This window comes from Macrotis lagotis, chromosome 1 (genome assembly GCF_037893015.1).
Source record: "Macrotis lagotis isolate mMagLag1 chromosome 1, bilby.v1.9.chrom.fasta, whole genome shotgun sequence".
NCBI classification, from domain to species: Eukaryota; Metazoa; Chordata; class Mammalia; order Peramelemorphia; family Peramelidae; genus Macrotis; species Macrotis lagotis.
In genome coordinates this window covers 42,401,358-42,425,528 of record NC_133658.1, presented here as the reverse complement: position 1 = coordinate 42,425,528, position 24,171 = coordinate 42,401,358, and the positions used below count along the sequence as shown (strand labels likewise).

Sequence of the window (24,171 nt, the reverse complement as noted above, 5' to 3'; positions counted from 1 at the left end):
GAATCCAAAACAAATGAATACATGAAATATGAATAGATTTACCCAAAATCATAGAGTTCATAAAACCAATCAGTGTCCTGTCTCCAACTGCGGTCTTCTTTCCACTATACCAGGATAAAGGTCATTATCATCCTGGTTCTAGAATAGAGAGTTCATGCTCACTGTTCCTTTCTAGACTAGGATTCTACATAACATGAATTAGGTTAGTCTTCCCAAAATTAATGGCTTCACATGTCTTACAATTTACAGTTTATCAAAATATCATTTAAAATTTATAACACCTTGAAGATGCTGATTTCTGAACAGAATGAGATAAAAATCAAGCTGAGTCTTCAGTGTGTTTAATAATTATTTCATTTTTAAATTTAATATTTATAAATCAAAAGGAGAGTATCTCCCTTCTCTGATTTTGTTATTGCCAGCTGAGTAGTCTCCCTATAATTAAATACACTTTTTAAATAAAAAATTAAGAAAAAAATTAAGAGATCAAAATTTGCAGAGTTGAGAAACTCAAACACATGAGTTCTCAAAGCTTCTTTCCTTAGAAAAATAATTTAACAAATGATCAAAGGATATGCAAAGGCAATTTACAGCTGAGGAAATCAAAGTGATCCATAGTCATATGAAAAATTTCTCTAAATCATTATTTATTAGAGAAATGAAAATTAAAGCATCTCTGAGATACCGTCTCACACCTCTCAGACTGGCCAATATTACTAGAAAGGACAGTGATCATTGTTGGAAGGGATGTGGGAAATCTGGGACACTAATATATTGTTGGTGGAGCTGTGAACTCATCCCACCTTTCTGGAGAGCAATTTGTAATTATGCCCAAAGGGCAACAAAAATGTGCATACCCTTTGGTCCAGCAATACCACTACTGGGTCTACACCCTGAAGAGATGATGCAAAAGAATAAAAACATCATTTGTACAAAAATATTCATAGCAGCCCTATTTGTGGTGGCAAAGAATTAAAAATTAAGTGAATGTCCTTCAGTTGGGGAATGGCTTAACAAACTGTGGTTTATGTATGTCATGGAACACTATTGTTCTATTAGAAACCAGGAGGGATGGGAATTCAGGAAAGCCTGGAAGGATTTGCATGAACTGATGCTGAGCAAGATAAGTAGAACCAGAAATAACACAGTACACCTTAACAGCAACATGGGGGTAATGATCAACCTTGATGGATTTGCTCATTCCATCAGTGAAAAAACCAGGGGCAATTTTGAGCTCTCTGCAATGGAGAATACCATCTGTATCCAGAGAAAGAATTGTGGAGTTTGAACAAAGAACAAAGACTATTACCTTCAATTTAGGAAAAAAAAAACCTGTTATCTTATTATGTAATTTTGCTATCTCTTATACTTTATTTTTCTTCCTTAAGAATATGATTTCTCAGCAGTTTTATGACTAAGTAAGAGAGATAGAGAACATCACCAAAAACAAACTAGATGATTTCAGTTACATTAAATTAAAAGATAAAACCACTGTAACCAAGATCAAAAGAAATGTAGTAAGTTGGGAAACAATCTTTACAACTAATGATTCTGACAAAGGACTCATCTCTAAAATATACAGAGAACTGAGTCATATTTTTTTAAAAAGCCATTCCCCAATTGACAAGTGGTCAAAGGATATGCAAAGGCAATTTACAGATGAGATCAAAGCAATCCATAGCCATATGAAAAATTGCTCTGTCATTAATTATTAGAGAAATACAAATTAAAGCTTTTCTGAGGTACCACCTCACACCTCTCAGACTGGCCAATATCACCAGAAAGGATAATGATCATTGTTGGAAGGGTTATGGGAAATCTGGGACACTATTACACTGTTAGTGGAGCTGTGAACTCATCCAACCTTTCTAGAGAGAAATTTGGAACTACACCCAAAGGGCAACAAAAATGATCCAGCAATACCACTACTGGGTCTTATACCCTGAAGAGATGATGAAAAAGTAAAAACATCACTTGTACAAGAATATTCATAGCGGCCCTGTTTGTGGTGGCAAAGAATTGAAAATCAAGTAAATGTCCTTCAATTGGGGAATGGCTTAGCAAACTGTGGTATATGTATGTCAAGGAACACTATTATACTATTAGAAACCAAAAGGGAGGGGAATTCAGGGAAGCCTGGAGGGATTTGCATGAACTGATGCTGAGTGAGATGAGCAGAACCAGAAAACCCTAACAGCAACATGGGGGTGATGATCAACCTTGATGGACTTGCTCATACCAACAGGGCAACAATCAGGGACAATTTTGGAGTATCTGCAATGGAGAATACCATCTGTATCCAGATAAAGAGCCATGGAGTTTGAACAAAGTTCAAGGACTATTTCCTTTCATTTAGGGGGAAAAAACAGATATCTTATTGTCTGATCTTGTTATCTCTTAGACTTTTTGTTTCTTCCTTAAGGATATGATTTCTCTCTCATCACACTCAATTTGGATCAATGTGCAACATGGAAACAAATTAAAGACTGACAGATTGATTTCCATGGGAGGGGAGGGGGGAGGGAAGTAAGATGGGGGGGGAATTGTAAAACTCAAATAAAATCATTCATTAAAAAAAGAGAAAAAAAAGAATATGATTTCTCTCTCATCACATTCAACTGAGATAAATGTATACCATGGAAACAATGTAAAGACCAACAGACTGCCTTCTGTGGGGGGTGGGGGGAGGGAAGCAAGAAGGGGGGAAATTGTAAAACTCAAAATAAATAAAATCTTTCTAAAAAAGAAAAATAGTCTTTAAAAAATTACGTAGCTTTTATTTTAAAGGCAGTCGGGTGGCACAGTGGATAGATAGCATGGTGGTCTTGGGATAAATCCTGCCTGAAAAATGTATTAACTGTGTGTCTATAGCCAAATCACCTATTATCTATGGGTCTTGGTAAAACTTATAAAACAGGGCTAAACAGCAGCAACCAGGATACAGAATTGTTATAAAGACCAAAGATGATAATATATTTAAGGCATTTTGTAAATCTTAAAGCACTCTATAAATAATAATTACCTATTATTTTTCCATTTCCATTCTACTAGTAAGAATGACCTAATCACAAATGTATCAGCTTCTTGAATGATTGGAACAGGTTGTTACCTTGTTCTCCTCTGGAGTGAAAAGGATCCGGAAGGTAGACGGCACCCCTGGGGCTACTTTATTACAAATATCATTGGGGCTGATGACTTTGAAGTAAGGGGAACTTTCCTCAACAATTTTTACCAGTCTTGGAATCTGCAGGGAAAACATAAATGACAAATTGAGCAACTCTGAGCTATATGAGGAAAAAGAATGGAAAATGAGAATGAGGATGAGCATAGGCTGAATTCAGAAGAGTCTCTTTGTCTTTGCTCAATCACTCACCAAGGGAGTTTCCTATTGTATCCCTTAGATTGTGACCCTCAAACAACCAATTTCATGTCATAGTTCTCAATGATAAAATGAGAGGGTGATAGAAATGATCTAAGATGTCCTCCTCCTCTAATAGCCAATGGCTCTGACATACGGTGAGTCAGGTTTTTCAGGTCAGTCCCTAGAATGCTAACTTCATTCTGTAAGCATGAGTGAATGACATCACTCATTCACAAATTCTTGGCAGTAGCATCATAAGAAAGAATATCTCCGTATCATACCCATCCTTGACCATAGAGTATTTTAGGAAGAGAGTACAATTGATAGACGTGTCACAATCTCAACCCTAATTGGTTAAATAGAGATTATTATCCATGGGATAAAATTCACAAACCAACATTTCATTAAGTCTTTGCTATGTGGCAGACACTGTGCTATGTTCTGCAGCTACAGAGATCCAAATAAAACCATCCCTGCCCTCAGTGAGTTCAGAGTCTACAAAATCCTATACACAAAGACTATAGACTTATGTTAAAGTAAAGGGGAGGTGGACTTAACCAAAATACTTCAGGACAAGTTCAAGATAGTCACCAACCACTATTAACATCAAACATAGAAGTCTCATAACTAGTCAAAAGCAGGATTTTACCTGGATTCCTTACCTTTCAGAATTGGAATTCTTTTAATACATAGTATTTTGAAAATTACAGGAATGTGATCAGATAAAATATGAACAAAAGAAAATGTGAAGCCTCAAAGATCATGCAACACAGCTCATCCCAAGCTAAGTTGACTAGAAGTTCTCTATCATTATTGAACATATACCTGTAAGGATGGGATTGATAGACTGATCCAAACAAATCATCCTATGGCATTTAAGGGAGGCTAAGTGCAGCAGTGGATAAAGCCCAGATTCTGGATTCAGAAAAACATGAATTGAAATTCTGCCTCAGAGACTTACCAGTTGTATGACCCCGGGCAAGTCACTTAACCTATTTACCTCAGTTTCTTTCTCTGTAAAATGAGCTGAAGAAGCAAATGGCAAACCGCTTCAGTATCTTTGCCAAGAAAACCACAAATGAGGTCACAAAGAATCAGATACGACTTAAACAAATACACAACAATATGCCATTTAAGAATAAGTAATAAAATACCTAAGTGATCACTCTCAAGAAATCTCTCTGGTTTATAGGCCTTAAATTAATTGCTAGACATACCTGATGGTACTGAAATGATATAGTGGAAAGGAAAGTTTATAGAGAGTTCAAGGAAACATGGTCACAGTCCAGAGATCATCTAAAAATTGTCAAGCTACTTTAGAAGCAGTATTATTCCAGAGGTTGGAATTTCCCCTGAAGAGAAGTCTTGGTTTTGGCCTTGGTCATTTCCTCTTTTCACTTCCCACCTCCAAACAGAATAGGACTTTGAAAGAATCAAAGGGTCTGGAAAATGTTGTACTTCCCATCCTATCAGCATCATCACATCAACCAATAGTGGAGTCTATACCAGGAGCCAAGGGCAGATTCATAACTCTATTAAGGAGTTCAATAAAGAAATTACACAATACCTAAGAAAAACTTATTGAGTACCCCCACAAAAGGAAGAAAAGGACTTCCAGTCACAAAATATTGTATATCAATCTTTTACCATAAGAGTGCTCTACTCTGGAGTCCACTTCCCCCAGAACTCAAAGTCTGGGGGGGCAGTAGGTGCTGTTTTACACCCATTGTTCATACTATACCATTCTAGTAAATAATCTCTTTAACATTTAATTAAAGGGGCATCTTAGGTGGCGCAGTGGATAGAGCACTGGCCCTGGAATCAAGAAGACTAACTACCAAAAATAATGGGGAGAAATGCTCAAGCTAGGGACCTTAGAGTCACCCCGGCTCCTTTCTGGCATGTGGACCTGAAACTCATCGGTGGGAGTAGTAATTGGAATAAGCACCTTTTCTAGATTATAGGGTTCACATATCCATTTATCCTCACAATTGGGGAGGGGAATTGTAAAACTCACAGATTTGTATAGCTGGATTAGGTCTTATAGATCATATAGTACAACCTTCACATTTATTTCTCAAAGAAGGCATCCAAGACCCAAAGAAGGGAAGGGATTGACCTAAAGTCATACAGTTATTCCCAGAACCCTGGACTCCTAATTCTCAACCAGAATCCAACAAATTAAAATGTGCTAGTCCCTTTTCACAAGGCCTTAGGATACATAAGGCAGAAGTAGAAATTAGCTCAAGATGAAAGATAGATATTTAGATAGATGGATGGACAGACAGATAGAGAGATGGATGATGGGTACATATTTTAGATAGATGGATAGATTTTGATGATGAATCAAATGTAGAAATATTCAAATATAGTAATTAAGTCAATATGCTTGCTTAACAGAAACTGAACTAGTTGGGAAACCCCAAAAAGAGATATTTCACTGGAAGGATAAAGATTTCATTTGCATTTTGTAGCGTAACTACTGCTTACAGATGTGACCCTGAACTCCTTGCAGTATCTTTTTCCTCTCAAAGTTGCTCTTTTAGTCTTAGCCCTATTATCTTCCCTTGCTAACGCTGCAGCAAAGAATTAAATCTACTCTTTTCTGCCGAGTCTACCTTTTCTGCCACTAAATTACCCCATTGATCTCTGAGAGGCCTCACTGACTCTTTTAATGAATTATTGCACCAGATATGTCTGTAAATCTTGATGCTCTTAGCTTTTTGTATAGTCTTCATTTTGTTCTCTCATATCCTTATATATAAATTCCTTCTCTTCTCACCCAATGCTCTTAGCATCTTACAAATGTTCCCATCTGCCTTGACACCTAAACTTCTGCATCTTTCCGATGCTTTTTTTTCACTCATTACTTTTCACACTTCTTCACACTGACCTTGTTCTATTCTTTGTAGCTTTTCTTCCAGGTGTCATGAAGCGCCGAGGGACATTTCATATTTTCTTTTGAAATACTGTCTAATTTGACTCTAAAAAAGGCAAAGTATCCAGCCGTTCTGGAGAGCAATTTGGAACTACGCCCAAAGGGCTATAAAAGTGTGCATTGCCACTACTGGGTCGGTATGCCAAAAAGATCATAAAAAGGGGGAAAAGACCCATATGCACAAAACTATTTATAGCAGCTCTTGTTGTGGTGGCAAAGATTTGGAAATTGAAGGAATACCCTTCATTTGGGGACTGGCTGGACAAGTTGTGGCTGATGAATATGATGGAACACTTTTGTTCTATAAGAAATGATGAGGCAGATTTCAGAAAAACCTGGAAAGACTTACATGGACTGATGCTAAGTGAAACAAAACAAGGAGAACACTGTGTAGCATCAGCAACACTGTGTGATGATCAGCTAGGATCTTCTCAGCAATTCAGTAATCAAGGACAATTCTAAAAGACCACATTCAGAGGAAAAAACTATGGAGTCTGAATGTAGATCAAAGCATATCATTTTCACTTTTTTAAATTTGTTTTTTGTTTTTTTCTTTCTTGTGGATTTTCCCTTTGGTTCTGATTCTTCTTTCAAAAGATGAATGTTATTAAAATATGTTAAGCAAACAAGACAAAAATAAAATAAAACAAAACAAAAAATAAAGCAAGCTTGGGAAGGAAGCAGCTTTCTAAAAAAAGGAAGGAAGGAAGGAAGGAAGGAAGGAAGAAAGAAAGGAAGGAAGGAAGAAAGAAAGAAAGAAAGAAAGAAAGAAGGGAAGGAAGGAAGGAAGGAAGAAAGAAAGAAAGAAAGAAAGAAAGAAAGAAAGAAAGAAAGAAAGAAAGAAAGAAAGAAAGAAAGAAAGAAAGAAAAAAAGAAAGAGAAAGTAAGGGTTAGACTAAACCCCAGGATGTATAACCCATGTAGTACAAAAGAGCCTTCTTTGGCTGGCTACAGACCAGGGCCTCTTAACCATTTTATGTCCTGGCTTCCTGAGACAATCTGATGAAATCTATGGACCCTTTCTTGGAAGCCTATTTTCAAATGTATAAAATAAAATGCAGAGTTATAAAGGAAGTCGATCATCTGAAATGCCAATTATCAAAATTAAAAAAGAATAAATTTACAGACATTAGATTTAGAGCCCCTGCTTAGAGACAAAGTTTGAAGAATATCTGCAATGGAGGGAGGTTAGAGTAAGAGATGTGTGGGTAAACTTATTTAAGAAAAAGTGAAAGATAGAACTGGTTTTTTTCTTCATAAAAACATTAGATTTTGCAGAACATAATAGTCTCTTACTTTCTCCATGATCTGTCAAATATAGTTGGAAACTCTAATTAAAGGAAATATAAGGACTCTCCAATTTACATTTTTCATAAACTCTATTAGTTATTCCTCCAGGGTTGCAAATAAAAATCCAACCCAACTGATTATATTAAAGACTCTATAAAATGGTACTAGATCACTCAGTCTTCATAACAATTACATTTATTACTCATTTCCTGGACCTACCAAATATAAACCCAACCTAGATCACCTTGCCTTAATACCAATTAAAACATATAGTACTCATACTTTTTTCCTGGGCCTACCAAATATAAACCCAACCTAGTTTCAATATTCATTACATGGGCTGGAAAGAATGAGATGCCTAATTGAGAGGACTTACTTTGTCATTGTTCCTAAGAATCAGTGGTACTTCATAGACTTCACAGGCATTATAATTCTGAAAAACAATCTCTGATGGGAAGGGCTGGAATAATGACTGATCCAGGTCAATTGTTGAATACTGAAAAAGTAAAGATACCCCAAAATTATTAGATATACCCAATACCAGGATAAAGAAAGAAAATTTTATTGTTCTTTCCCAAAACTCAGACTGCAGCCAATACTTTAAGAAACCAAAGATTAGAAATGGAGGGTCCTGCCTCCATTGGCCCTGACCATGACCCAACTCCATCTTGGTAAGCAGTCTTGGACAATTGAAAACTTAATGAGTGCTTGATTACCAAAAAAATTTTAAAAATTCATTCCATCACCAAGTCTGACTTATTAGACCCTGCCATACCTCAGGAATCCAGGATCATTTCCACACTATGAGGAGACCTCTGAAAAGTATTTAGGTTAAACTTTTAAGAGACATTCAGAGAGGACATTTGATAATAGAGAACCAGTTTAACACCATACACATTAGTAGTGAGAACTAGCAGGTAAATTTACTGACTTAAAAATCCTTAAATTACTACAGAGGGATGAGAATAAATGAATCCCTTACAAAAAGAAAACACTGGAAAACTCCTTCAAATTAAAGGCTAGGACAGTGAATACAATCATCTCTCTTTTCCCTGTTTCCAGTTTCAAGGTTATAAGCAGACTGTGAATGAACAAGAGTTATCATGCTCCAAACCAAGGCAAGGAAGAAAATAGAAGTTTCCTTCTGCTTGGCCCCATAGAAACTGAAAGAGAAGACCTTCAAGGCACCAAAGAAGTAAAAGGTCCTTGACTTTGCTCACCTCTTCCAGAAGAAACAACTGTTGCTAGGGCAACAGGAGAGACCATGGAAACCAAAGCCATCTCACAATGAACAGTACAGTGGCTGAATGTACAGTCAATCAGAAGTGTAGAATTACATGGAGAATAATACTATGGCACTGTCTAAGAAATAGGGTGTGGAACCACATGATATGACACCATGGTCAATACTAGTATTGATAAGACAGGAGAAACAAAACAGTCAAGTAAGGAAATTGAATGGATGGATGGATGGATAGGATGGGATAGCAGGAGGGATGAAGGGATGGAGGGAGGGATGGAATGAGGGATGGATAGATGGAAGGAGTTTCTTAAGGTATTATTCGTATTCCAATAGTGATTTTAGGACCAGGGAGACAGGCTGCTGGGGAGACTGGACTAGGAAGAAATTTCCAAGGGGGCAGAAAAAGGTCAAAATGGAAATGAACATCTCTTGCCTTAGCCTTGACAGCAGCCTCCTAATTGGTGAAGCACTCACATTCTAGGGGTTCAGAGTAAAAGGGAAGTTGATCCCCCAAGAAGGCCTACATACCATCTATGTTACTTATGCGTTCCTATGTAGTGTGTATGTATAGGTATGTATATATGTGCATATGTGTGCATGCTTCTATGTGTGTGCTTGTTTTCAAAGGTTAATGAGAAGGAAGGGTCGTCAGCTATGTTTATTCCATCCACATGTCACAGAGTCTCAGGACTGGAAGGCACTTTGGAGGCCAACAGTAATCTCTGGAGCATTCATGACAAGGGGCCTATCTGGTCTTCCCTCACTAGATTTTAGTGAATCTACTTCATCCATTTGTTCATGGCTCTGATTATTAGTGGTACATAAAGTGTTGTCCTAATGGATAGAGCACCAGGCCTGGCGTGAGGAAGACCTAAGTTCAGATCTTGCCTCAGATACTTCCTAGTTGCGTGACCCTGCACAAGTCAGTTCCTCCTATTTGTCTCAGTTTCCTCATCTATACTATGAGCTGGAGAAGGAAATGGCCAACCCCTTCAGTACCTTTGCCTAGAAAATTTCAATTGGAGTCACAAAGAGTCAAACAGACTTGAAAAACAACTAAACAGCACGATAACAATTGCTCCTCTTTCTGTCCTCTGGCGTCAGGAGAAAGTCCGAAGCCATCTCTATACAACCACAGGCTCCAAGTCTTCTCTCCTCCAAGCCAACCATCCCTAGTTCCTGTAACTCCTGCTTATATGCCTCTTTTGAAGAATTTTCATCTGTTCAAACAAGAACAAATTAACAAACATTTTGGACTCCCGTTTTTTACTGGCTTTAATCATAACTGTTTGTTTTCATAAATAGCTTCAAGAAACCAGTTGTGTCCATTATTACAAAGAGTAGCCCTGAAAGGTATCCTCACACTTATACTGGCAAAGAAGTCACAGTAGGGAGAAGGTCAAGTCACTTACCCAAGGAAGCTACCATGTTGATGGTTAGTTGTTCTCATTCTTGTTTGGAGGTAATGGGGGTTCAGTGACTTGTCTAGGGTCACGCAGCTAGTAAGTAACTGAATTTGAACTCAGGTCCTCCTACCTCCAAGGTTGTTGCTCTATCCACTGCACCATCTATCACATTTCCAGACATCTTTCCCCACAAAGTCATTTTATTTACCCTACTTTCAACCAAAAATACTAAATGGGTGATTGGTTCATGATAATGCTTTAAAGAAATCCAAGTAACCATCTCTAACTTGAGCACAAATACTAGGGTAGTCCATGCTGCCACCTCTTAATTTCCCAGAGGCCTTCCCTCATCTTGGGTCATATTCTCTTCTAATAATCTCATTTAGAATTCCTTCAACATGTGTCTGATAAAAATGGCCAGGACAAATTTGGGACAGGTCCATCCATAGCTTTGCAATGATCATTCTCTAGAATGGTTATTAAATCTGAATGGATTAAGTGTTTGGGAGAAATAACTTTTAGCTTAAGTAATTTGGATTAATTAACCTTTACAGGAGTGGCTCTCAAACTGAAGTTGGCAAGCTTTTTATATCTCCATTTGATAACTAAATTTCAATCTAATTGGGTTCTTTTGTTTCCCTATATATTTTCTTATGTGCCTTTATAAATATGATTCTGAGAAAAGAATCTAAAGCCTTCACCCAAGGCTTGGGCCCAAGGGATCCATGATACACACATTTTCAAAAGTCATTTTATGAACTTTTTCCTTATATGTTCAAATAAATTGTCTTTTCTTTAGGGCAAAGAATAATGTTAACATTGCTCAGATAATAGAACCTGAGAAATATGCTTGGCTATAAACTTCTCAACAATAGGAACCCCATCTTCCTTTGTAATTCTCCCTCCCAACATTGCTCCTGGGTTCAGCTCACAATAGATAATAAATGCTGTGGCTCAGCTGCATATCCATTTCCTCTTTGAAAATCCAAGTTTTTAAATTAGGGGCATGAAGATGTGTTGAAAGAAGGTTTTGTTTTACTTGTTCAGCCCACATGATGCCTAAGAGTTGACTGAAAATAAAATGTCTTTCCCTATTCATTTGGAAACTGTATTGGGGCAACTTCAATTTGCAAAGGGCTTCACTTTATCTCCTTAGCAGCTGGAAACAGCTGCCAAAAGGGCAGGCTCAGGAAGGTGCAGCTTTGCCTCCTTTTGCCTTGGGTTTCAAAGGTCTAGTTCTGGGCATTTGGTCACTGTGAAGAAATAGACCCAAAGGCTTCCCACAAATTTATGTCTCTTCTCTGTGTCACAGTTTGAGGCCCTGGAGAGCAAAGGAAACTGGAATCATCCTTGTTCTCATAAAACTCACTTTTTCTGTACAAGACAAAGGACTGATGATGAAACATGTTGCCCAACCCACTGGCACAGAGTGGCAAACTCAGGACAAGACTGAAAGGAGATGTTTTGGACATGGCCCATTCAGGAATGTGTTTGACTTGCATATGTGTTACAAGAATTGTTTTTCTTTTTTAATTGAAGGAGTCAGGAAAAAAATTAAATAGATTCAGTGAAAAATGAAATGAGACAAAGACTTTTTAAAAAGTCCATGTCAAAGAGAAGTGATTTCTAGGAGAAAGAGCCCTAACAATAGAAAGGCTGGAAAAGGGTTCATAAAGAATATATTACAAGAATCCCTCCCCCCCCTGAGGCCCTCTCTCCTGACTGTGGTCTCCAGTCCAGCCTACCTCTTCAGAAGGCACCCAAGCTATGTCCCCTGCACTCCCAGTTCCTCTCCTCCCTCTTCAGATTGACCCGTCTATACACCTGCTGCCCTCACAGATGGCGGACAAGGGTGATGCCAGAGCTGGAAGCTGGAAGTATAATGACGTTCACAAAAGAAATAATGGCATATGGAAGGAAGACAGATGTACAGAAAAACACAATAGTTTCATTTGGACATCCAGGGAGAGATGCCCACCAATCAATTCCTAATTCAGGACTGGAATTCAGAAGAAAAAAAAATTGGGAATGTTTTTAGAGGGTGTAAAGTCCCATCTAACCATATGTTTCTGCCCTTGGCTCAACTAATCTTGAGTTTTCTATGTCCCACTGTTCCTGCTGTCTACTTAGATTAGGGTTTGATGTCATCTTTTCCGCTGATCTATTCTTAGTTCTCATCTTATGTGATTTTGTCCTTTGTTGGCCTCAATTTTTTTTCTTCAAAATTGAGGTTTGGAAAAGAATTAAAAGGCACTATATTTTTTAGCACTCAAAAACTTCTTTATGAATATGGAATCTGGATTGAGGAGAAAGGAACTATATATTGATATCAATCTTTCTTTTCCCTTGGTCTCAAAGGATCATCTTTTCACCAGACAACAAGAATGCTTCATTGGGTGTGACTAATGTAATTCTCTACCTTGATCCTGAAACCACACATAATGGTGCCAGGGACCTCTGTGATATACTGAAAAGTATAAAAAGTGCATTTAAAGGGAAGCTAGGGGGTGCAATGGGTAGAATACTGGGTCAGGAAGTCAGGAAGACACAAGTTCAAATTTGGGCTTGCTATGTGACCCTGAACAAGTCACTTAACCCCACATACTCCCCCCCCCAAAAATAAACAAAATAGGAAGTAAAAGAAAAAAATAGAGAATACAGGGCACCAAGAAGCAGTGAGCTACCTTTTGATGAGTGGTTTCTCCCATATCTAAAAGCTCAGTGACCTGTGGCCGGCACATCACTCTAGTGGAAGACAGACGCTCTTCTGTGGAGAGGGACATCTCCTTCAGGAATTCAGAGGGGCTGGGCTGGAATGAAAAAGACCTACTTATTAAAGGGCCACAAATGACTACACGGAGAAAGATTTTTCTTGTTCAAGGGCCCATCATGAATAATTTGTTGGCAGCCATCGGGATCATCTTAAGACTCCAGTGCATTCTTCTAATGAAATATTTAAAATAAATTATAGAAAAGAAAATCCTCATGCACTTATGAGGTCCTTACAGGGTAATATGAAATGGCATGTGGGATTTTTTCTTTTTATTTTCCCCCTCTTAAAATTTAATTATGATTATGAAGGGAAAGCCTGGAAATCACAGGGAGAGAGCCACATGCTCAGGACTCCACTCAACAGGCCATAAAAAGCTGCAAAATGTGTTGACAAGACAGGAGAAAAACAAAGAGCATGAAATAGGAAGGGCTAAGTTGATTTGGTATTTCATATATGAATTTGATTTTTTTTAATAAAAATCCATATAGACACCATCCAATCTCCTGTGAAAAGACATTGTTCCAGCAACTTCTCTGACCTACACTTAACACATCTTTCAAATTGATTAAATTAATTGCCTCAACAAGCAGCAACATTCTCTACTGCTAAAGCCATCCTCATGAAACTGGTTTCTGTTGCACCATATGTATCTTGTACATAGTTTTTCCATGCTCTTTCCCCTCATTAGAATGTTAACTCCATTGGAGCAAGGACTTTTTTGCATTTCTTTGCATCCCCAGGACCTGGCTCACACAAAAATATTCAAACATTTGTTGACCAACTAAAAATGCAAAAATGAAACCCATTACTTGAATAAATCTAACCAAATTAACTCAGCTTCTCTCTTAGTCAGAAACAATGAAAAATTCATGTTTATAATCGCTATTGATTTTTTAATTATTGTTTCTGGAATGTAATTATTATTTCTGAGATGCTCAAACACCCTCTCTTGTCTTTAGTAGAAACTTCCACTGAAAGGGGGATTATGGTGTTGTAGCTGGGGCCAGCCCACCAACCCAAAAGGGTGAAGTCTGTAGAGTTTTTCATCTTTCCATCTTCAGCTTTTAGTGAAGTGTTCTATGAAATGAATGGAGTGTGGAGACTAGAGTTTTGGAAGACCCTTCTTCTTGAGTTCAAATCTGGTCTCAGATACTTACTAGACAAATCATCTAAATCTGTCTCAGTTTCCTCATTTGTGAAATGGGCTAGAAAAGGAAATGGAAAACCACTCAAGTATTTTAACAGAGAAGGTCCCAAATGATCACAAAGAGTCTAACATACCTGAATCACTACAACTATGTTATACAGAGGAAGAACTTCCTTAAGGTTTACTGAATGGAACAGAACTGAACCTGAAACTACTAAGGTTTATAATCTCAATCAGAAGAATTCTACAGCATCCCAAAACAAGGGGGCATCATACATGAAGACCCAAAGTGCCTAGGAAATGCCTGTGGCAGCTCAATCCCTTTCTGGACATTTTTAATTATGAGAAGGCTTTTCTTTAAGTGAAGTCAAAGATCTTCCTCACTTTAATCTATTGGTCCTAATCCTACTCTCTGGGGCCAAAGGGGACAAATCAGATCCCTGGCCTCTGATCCTAAAGACTACTTATTCCCTTATTGTTGAGCACTGGTTTATCTTAACCTTTGTTCCATAATCCTTATTGCTTTATGCCACCTTCTGAAAGAATTCCTTTGCTTTGGCAATAAATAATCTTGCCTTCCTCATCCTCAAAGTGCCTCAGAGTTCAAGAGTAGATAAATCCCTAGATGTAACTGGTTTTGTTTCTTACCTATTGTTCTCAAACCCTGAGACAGATTCCATCCACCTCCCTACCCCACCCTCCTCCTGCAGAGAATAATAAGATTTTCTGCCTAATGAATGAGAACACTGGTCAGTAGCTGTTTTTTCCTGAGGGAAAGGACTGCATCATGCTATCATTAGGTCCTTTCCAATGCTTAACAGACAGTGAGCATTAATAATATTTGTTGGAAAAAAAGTTTTTAAATAATATTTGTTGGGGCAGCTAGGTGGTGCAGTGGATAGAGCACCAGTCCTGGAGTCAGGAGGACCTGAGTTCAAATTCAGCCTCAGATACTTAATAATTACCTAGTTGTGTGGCCTTTGGGCAAGCCACTTAACACCATTGCCTTGCAAAAATCAAATAATAATAATAATATTTGTTGAGTGAATATTCATGATTACTGAAAGTAATAAAAAATTATCTTACACACTTTGTGCTTTTTTTAATTGAAAAATAAGTGATTTGATCAAAAGATACAAACAGGTAGTTTTCAGATGAAATTAAAGTTATCTAGTCATGAAAAAAATGTTCTAAATCATTATTGAGTAGAGAATTGCAAATTAAAACAATTCTAAGGTACCACCTCATACCTCTCATATGGGCTAGTATGACAGAAAAGGAAAATGATAAATGTTGGAGGGGATGGGGGGAAACTGGGGCACTAATGCATTGTTGGTAGAGTTGTGAACTGAACCAACTTTTCTGGAGAACAATATGGAACTTTTCCCAAAGGGTTATAAAACTGGGCTTAACCTCTGGTCCTGCAATACCATTACTAGGTCTGTATCCCAAAGTTATCATTAAAAAGAGAAAAGGATTCACATGTACAAAAATATTTATAGCAGCTCTTTTTGTGGTAGCAAAGAACTGGAAATTGAAGGGATGTCCATCAATTGAGGACTGGCTGAATAAACTGTGGTATATGAATGTGATGGAACACTGTTGTTCTATAAAAAATCATGAGCAGGCAGATTTTAGAAAAAAAAAAACATGGAAATACCTATATGAACTGATGCTGAATGAAGGAAGCAGAACCAGAATAACGTGTACATTCACAGCAACACTGCATGATGGTCAACTATGACTTATCTCTTTTCAACAGTACAATGACCAAAAACAATCCCAAAGCTTGTGATGGAAAATGCCATCCACATCCAGAGAAAAAACTATGGAGTCTGAATACAAACCAAAGCAAACTATTTTCACCTTTTTTTTTTAGGTTTCTGCAAGGCAAATGGGGTTAAGTGACTTGGCCAAGGCCACACAGCTAGGTAATTAAGTGTCTGAGATCAAATTTGAACCCAGGTACTCCTGACTCCAGGGCCTGTGCTCTATCCACTGCTCCACCTAGCTGCCCCCATTTTCACTTTTCTAAATCTTTTTTTAATGTTTCTTTCTCATGACTTTTTTCTCCTTTTCAAAACATAAATATTATAGAGATATATTCAACATGATTATATGTGTATAACCCATTTCAGATCATTTGCTGTCTTGAGGAGGAAGAAGGAAAAGGAAGGAGAGAGAAAAATGTGGAACTTAAAATCTACAAAAAATGATGTTAAAAACTATCTTTAAGGGGCAGCTAGGTGGCGCAGCGGATAAAGCGCCAGCCCTGGAGTCAGGAGTACCTGGGTTCAAATCAGGTCTCAGACACTTAATAATTACCTAGCTGTGTGGCCTTGGGCAAGCCATTTAACCCCATTTGCCTTGCAAAAACCTAAAAAAAAAAAAACCTATCTTTACATGTAATTGGAAAAATTAAATTAAAACTAAATCTTTTTTTATCTTGATTATTTTCTGATTTTATCTTGGGCTAAAATCAATGTCTTCCCCCAAGAGTTTATTACCCTTAAAAATTTCAAGTTAGTTACCTGAATCTGATATAAGTCCATTATAGTTTTTTTTTTAAGTTATAGACTAGAACAAGATTTTCAATGTTAGACAGGAATCTGGCTTGAGTTAATTACAATTTCAAGAAAAATAATCCATGTTTTGGTATTTTTTGGTGGTGCGAAGCTCAGGGGTTATTTTTACATACTATAAAGAGGAGACCTAGATAAAGCTGGTCTTTTAAAAAAATTTTATTTTATTAGACCACACCACAAAATAAATTAAAATAAACTGATCCATGCCCCCCAAACCATACAGTTTGTGTAACTAGGTTCATTGTTAGAATCATAAAAAGAACCTATAATTTAAAAACAAAGAAGAGAATGACATGTATTTTCCAGGATTTATACTTTCTCATGATTTATAAGTTCTTCTGAAAATAAAAAGTTCCTTATTATCTTCTTATTATCCCACTTAGTGTGCCCTAAGAGTTAGCAAACCCCAGCTGGTTGCCTGTTGATTTTCATGTCAGTTTGCTCCAAACTCCCTTAGTTTTCTTTACTCTTAGGATTTCAGGAACTTCTGAGGGCTTAAAGATTCATAATCTTTTCTAAAATCACTTCTTTTTCCCAACCAGCTGCCATGTTATTGAATAAATATTAATCAGTGAACTAATTCTCAGTCTACTACTCTGAGAAAGCCAAAGAACAACAAAATTACCTCAGATAATATTCTTGAAAAATCTCCATTCTGAAAAAAAAAAAAGGAAGAAGCAAAGAAAATCTCCATTCTGTGGGATCCCAAAAGTGGTCATACTTTACCATTTTGTTAGCTTCCTCTTCTGTGACCAGCTTTGGTGCCAGGACTCGGCTGCCTTGGAATCCTTTGAGCATTCGAACCAACTTTGTTTGACCCATGTGTCCTTGGAGCTTGCCACTTGCCATTTTGATTTATTCTCTTGGCTTATCTAGGTGAAGAATACAGATGACTTTGAAAACACGCGGTCAGCTCTAGACTACCAACAGGATGATCATTCATATTTCATCTTGTTAAAATTTTGGAAAACAAATTCTAAAGCCAAATATAACTGATGGGGAGATTATCTAAAACATTGCCCTTCTTCATCAGCATAAACAGTTAATTGATTATGGGAAGAGAGATTAAAAGGATTAATAATTCAGAAGAATGTAAAGAAATTAGTCCTTGGGAGAACAGAAAAAATAAAGAAATAGGAATATTCTGGAATTTGACTTTTGGTTGATAGGCAACTGAACAGAGGCAGACCACCTAGCTCCCATATAACTACTCCAGAAAAACCCTGAAGTTTACAGAGAATCCAAGGAGAAGTTACAGTAACTTCTCCCCACCAAGAACTACACAAGGTCAGCCAGAAACCTGAGGACAATAAGGAAGGGTACTAGCAGCAAAGTTAGCAGCAGAACAAGGTGAACTTCCAAAATGATAAGAGACTGGCTAGAGACTCTATCTGGAGGCAACAAAAATAAAGGGTTCCCCTAGAAAGTCACAATATGGTCAGATAGATTTAAGGCAGTACAGAATCTTGGAAATGTCTAGAAAATTAACAGGTGGCAAACACCATGACACTAAGAGACCACAAGCCAAAGGGTTCTGAGGTTCCTAACACTTTGTAATGAGTCACCAGAGAAAGCTTTAAAAAAAATCCAATGTTCTGAAGTCAGAGATTTGGGGAGATCTAAATAGGGGAGCTAGAGGTCAATGCAGAAACCCAGGTGGCCTAGAGGAAGACCAAGGAAAACTGATCATTCAACCCAAAAACACAGCAGGGAAAGGAGGCCTACCACAAAACTCCAACTTAAGAACTAAAACAAAAAAGATGAATAGCTAGAAAACTTCAACTACTATAAAAATAATTGTACATCTAGTAATCCCTACAAAAAAGAAGAGAATACCTCTATAACAAATGCAAACAAAAAGAGATTCAGAAGAGAGGGAGGAATGATCTTTCCACAAAGAGTACCTAAATACCTAGAGGAGAAAATTAATTGTGATTTAAAAAAAATCTCTGAAGAAAAGAATGTGAAGGAGGATAAATAGCCCTGAACAGAAAGTGGTTATAAGGTAGTATTGGTGAAGTTGTGAACTGATCCAGTCATTCTAGAGAAGAATTTGGAACCATACCCAAAGGACTATAAAGCTGTATGTACCCTTTCATCCTGCTATACCACTATGAATGCTGAAAACCAGATCTAGATATAATTGGAAAAATTTTAAATACCAGTAAGATGCAAATCTCAGGAAAAAAAAAGAAATAGAAAGTGATAAAAAAAGTAAATGAATAGAAGTTGGGGGGGATCAAAAGAATTAATAGGCAATGGAAAAACACTTCAAATAACTAATACTGAGAGAAATGCAAATTAAGACAAATCTGCAGTACAACCACACATCTATCAGATTAGTTAAGATGACCAAAAAGAAAGGAAAATGGCCAATGCTAGAAAGGATTTGGGAAAACAGACACACAAATGAATTGGTTGAGCTATGAACTAGTCTTACCATTCTGATAAGCAATTTGGAGCTAAGCTCAAATGGTAATTAAACTATGCAAACACTTTGACCCAGCAGTACAGCAAAACTTTGAAAGATTTAGTTAATTCTGATCAAGATTCCAAAGGCTTCATGAAGAAATATGCTATTCACCTTGATAATGAAAAGTTGGACTCAGAATACAGATGGAAGCATAATTTTCCTTCCTTTTTTTTCCTTTTTGGAGCATGGCTAATAAAACATTTGTTACATGTTTTTACTGGATTTTGTTTTTCCTGCCTTCTGGATGAGGGGTGGGGAGAGAATTTGGAACTTAAAAAAATGATTTAAAACTCTCTAGTGTTTTAAATAAAATTTATTGAGGAAACTAAATAAAAAAACCAAGATCTTAAGGGTAGATTGCCTCTTTAAGAGGAGATAGAGAAAGGAGAGCAGAAGGAAGAATATACTTGTGTGGAAAAGAGTAATAAAGGATGGAATTTGTTCTTTCTCATAATTGAGTTTCAGAAGAAGAGTATTCAATCATGGAGGAAGGGATAAGGAGAACAAGCATTAAATTGTTCTCACTTTAATGTGAAATGAACAAAGGAGATTGGAAAACACATAAAAAGTTTAGTGTCAAAATGCTTCAAGTTCAATAAGAAATAAAGGGTAGGGGCAGTTAGGTGATGCAGTGGATAGAGGGCCACCCTGGAGTCAGGAGGACCTGAGTTCAAATCCGACCTCACACATTTAACTACCTAGCTGTGTGACCTTGGGCAAAACACTCAACCCCATTGCCTTAAATAAATAAAAACTTTTTTAAAAAAGAAAAAGAAATAAAGGATATTTGGGTTTGGGGAAGTATCAGAGTTAAGAGGGAAGATAATACTAGGGAAGGAATGGCTATAAGCAAAGCAAACTTTGAAAAAAGGAAATAAAGGAAGGGAGAGAGATTTAAAAAAAAGAACCTTCTGGAATCTAAGGCTGTTCCTTACATTGCCTCTCACTCAATTAGGGAATGGTTGAATAATTTGTGTAAAGAGAATCCTGGCTATTAAGAACTAATGTAGGGCAGCTAGGTGGCACAGTGGATAAAGCACTGGCCCTGGAGTCAGGAGTACCTGGGTTCAAATCCAACCTCAGACACTTAATAATTACCTAGCTGTGTGGCCTTGGGCAAGCCACTCAACCCCACTGCCTTGCAAAAACCTAAAAAAAAAAATTCTCAAAGACTTGAGAACTCAACAATGCAATAATTGGCAATGCCTCCTAGGATTCATTGTTTAACAACTAGTTCTTCAAGGGGAAAAAATTATGTACATAACACAGTTTTAAGAGCATTATTAAAATTTTCTCCAATATTTTCTTAAGTCGAGACAATCAACAATAAATTGTGCCCTGGTTTGTCTCATTTGCTAATTTTCAAGATTTGGCAACTGATTAAATATATAAAATGAGTGAGAATGAGAAGCTGAAAATGATACCGTGATTGCAAACCTGGGATGACTGGAAGGATGTTGGTGCCCTTAACAGTCATGGGGAAGGAGGATAGGTTTGGGGAAAAAATATTGAGTAATGTTTTAAATGTATTGAGTTTAAGATGTCTAAGGGATAGCCAGTTTAAAATATCTATTAGGTAATTGGAAGTATCTGATTAGAACTCAGGAGCAGGGTTGGATACAATGAGCTATGCATTAACCACATAGAGATGATAATTGAACCCATGGAAGTTGATCATGTTACCAAATCAAAGGCTGTAGAGAGAGGAACATTTAAGATAGAACCTTTGAGGACACTGTCAGTTAGTAGGCATGATGAATGAAGAGCTGGAAAAGATGACTAAAGGAATGTGGGCAGATATGTCAAAGAATCAAGAGGGTGAAAATAGGAGAACATGAGTAGTGCCATCAAAACCCAAGAGAAGAAAGAATCCGGTGGTCACAGAGGATAGGGATTGAGAAGAAACCATTCAATTGACAATGAGGAGATCACTGGTAACTCTGAACAGAGGGCATTTTTAGTTATGTGACAAAATCTGAAGCCAAATCACAGTGTTTAGAAGAAAATGAGAAATGGGGGCATTTCAAGTCTAGATACCTTTTTCAAATTTAGAAGAGAATGAGGAGAGAAATATAGGAGAGCCTAGCAGAAATGGTAGGAACCAGTAAGGATTTTTCAAGGCTGAGGGAGAAGTGGGCACATTTATAGACAGCAGGAAATGGAAAGAGAAATTCTCTACTGAGATAAGGAAAGACTCAAGATTAGACAGGAGGGATGATAGTAGGGGCAATATGTAAGAGAAGATGGGAGGGGATGAGCTCAGGGCATCTGTAGAGGGGATAGCCTTGTCAAGGATGACTCCCTAGTACTCCATTCTGCCCTTACTCCCATTAAGTATTTCATGGGGCCTTTCCTGTATCCAACACCCATCCCTACCTCCCTCCTATTTATGAACCGATTTCTCTCATTTCTCTCCCCCAGCAACTTCCCATTCTCAGTCCAAGAGAGAAGGGATAGAACAGATCCAGGGAGGATGCAATAAAAAAAGTTATGGTCCCTGCCAAATATTTGCACCTTTCTTCCACCAATTATTCTCCTATTCTGGCACCTACAAGGGGAATTTTTTTTTACTAAAATTGCATCAACATTCAATATTACAGGCAATTGCCAATCAGCAGCAAGCATTCGGAAGGCTTAATCTAACCAGCAGCTGATGCTTGACCAATCTCTCAAGTTCATAGTGCTACACTCCAAGGTCAGAGACAGGACTATGGAACCACTTTTTCCCCCATGCTCCTTTAGGTGCTTATCATCTTCTAGAGAGTATCCAAACCTAGGAACTATACATTATACAGAGTCTAGTACCCTATACATGAATATTTCTATGCTTTTTTAATCCTTCCTTAGATAGATCTCTGAAGACTGATGGATTACCACCAGGTCCTTTAATTAGCCAAGCTTGAAAAAAATGGAATTTTTCACATGTTAAAGAAGTTTCTCAGGTGCTTTTTATTCTCAGATAATGCTCCCTCCCCAAGAAAAATGGATTAAAATTTGCAATTTTAATAAAAATAAAATATTTCTTGACAACATGTATAACTAAAAGACATAAATTGCAGCAGTTAATTGTTAATAATGTCAGTGACTAATTTTTGAGTAAAGAAACACCATAAGCTCTATTTGGAGAAAATGAAATGGGAAAGAATCACACAATTTACCAAAGGTCATCTAAGTAGTGCCTATGTCTCACCCTCACTTTTGATTGAATTACATTTTTCCTAAGGGCCTAGGGATGGGGGGATGATGCTGATAATTCAGGTAGAAAGCCTTCTGTTTCTGATGATTCCCATTTCCCTCTCCCAGGAGCCTGGGGTACATTCAGAAGTAAGAGTAACACCAGACAGAGGACCCAGAAAGACAAGATGAGCCACCTGACACATGGGTCTGGACTTTTCTGTGTTCTCATGAGAGAGCAAACAACTTGCCTGCCATGGGGGTGACCTGGCTCTAACTGGCTAACAGAAGTGGCCTTTGCCCTCATCTGGTGCTATCAGAGATAGCACACAGAAATCAGACTGTACTGGTGGCCAGGAGGACATGGCAGCTTTTGAAAACCCTTATAGATGGATGGGTCTAGGCAAAGCAAACTATATCTCCCGCTACTCTCCTAATTCAGAATCTAGAACTATCTAGAACTACCACATCTTTCCTTTCCCCCAACTCTCTCACCTCAGTCTTTTCTACAACTTTCAGGGGGCCAAACATCTCTAGGGAACCCATGAAAGAGAAGGTAGAAGGACAAATGGGGAAAAGTCCCTTGGAAAAGAATGGGACAGAGGCTTTCCAAGTAGAGAATGCTTAACAATTTTCCTTAACATTTTGGCTATGTTGAATAAACCAGGCATCCTATGAATATGCAGGGGTCATTGATTGAGAAGAGAAAGTTCAGAAAGAGGGTGGGTGCATGACCAGAAATGACTTGGCTGGTCCCTTGAGTATAGCAATCTCCTCTGAACAAATCAAATAGGATACTCCCTCGCTGAGCAATTAATTCAATGACATCCTGTCTTCCTAAAAGCTTAAGAAAGTGATCACAAAACCAATTTGGCCTGCTCCTGCCTTTGAACTAGTCGTAAGCGACAGAGGCCCCCCGAACAAATGCATTTGTAGTCTATCACTGTCACTCTCAAACATATCACAGAATTGTTAAATTGTTTTTAAAATGTTTCTAAATTTATAAATATATTATCAATTCTCAAACAGATCACAAAATTGTTAAAATGCATTTTAGAATGTTTTTAAATTTATAAATAAATATTTTATCAAATGAAAATTATGTTAATGTTAAAATGTATAAATGTATATTTTTAAATGTTTCATTTTAAAAATGTTAAGTTAAAACTTGAAGTAATGCCACAAAGCATCTCTCTAGTTCAATTCCTTCATCTTAAGACATGAGGAACCTTAAGTTTAGGAAGATTAAATTACTCCTGCAAAGTCCCAGAACTAGTTAGCAATAGTGTCAGGCCTTCTAATTTGCAACTTTTGTTTTCTGAAGAATTTCCAGGTCAAATTTTTTAAAAGAAAGTTCCTCATTTTAGGAAGGAGATAGAATTCATAATTTATCAAGTCACTTTTTTTTTAAATGTTCCCTGGATGGAGCAAGGCAATCTAGCCCTGATGCTATGTCTAGAGCAACCTAGCAGCCACTTGCTAGGGCTGAAATTGAAGTCATTAATCGGAATGTTGTTTCTTCAATGTAATAACCTCAGATGGACTTCGAAAGCATGGAGAAATTCAGTGAGAGTAGCATTCTTAAGAATGTCTAAGAACTAATAGTGAAGGGATGCCTGCTCTCAGCTTTAAACCTCCATAATGCACTACAGTAGATGGAGGACTGCCCTTCAAGTCAGGAAGGACTGGGTCAGTCGTTTAATCTCTTGTAGTCTCAGTTTCCTCATTTGTAAATAATAGCACCTACTTCACAGGATTGTAGTGTGAATCAAATGAATAAC

The 24,171-nt window shown here is 37.4% G+C and overlaps 1 protein-coding gene across 12 annotated transcripts in view; it reads right to left on the bottom strand.

Moving 5' to 3' along the window:
- HYDIN (HYDIN axonemal central pair apparatus protein) overlaps positions 1-24,171 on the bottom strand; it is a 509,309-nt gene that overhangs the window by 369,763 nt on the left and 115,375 nt on the right. For all 12 annotated transcript variants that reach the window (XM_074199124.1, XM_074199133.1, XM_074199118.1 and 9 more), the window contains 4 exons: positions 17,470-17,615; positions 12,923-13,048; positions 7,966-8,085; positions 3,110-3,244 (listed from right to left, as the gene is read on the bottom strand). In XM_074199124.1, the coding sequence (XP_074055225.1) occupies positions 3,110-3,244; positions 7,966-8,085; positions 12,923-13,048; positions 17,470-17,592 (504 nt within the window). In that variant the 5' untranslated portion in view covers positions 17,593-17,615. The remainder of the gene's footprint in view (positions 1-3,109; positions 3,245-7,965; positions 8,086-12,922; positions 13,049-17,469; positions 17,616-24,171) is intronic.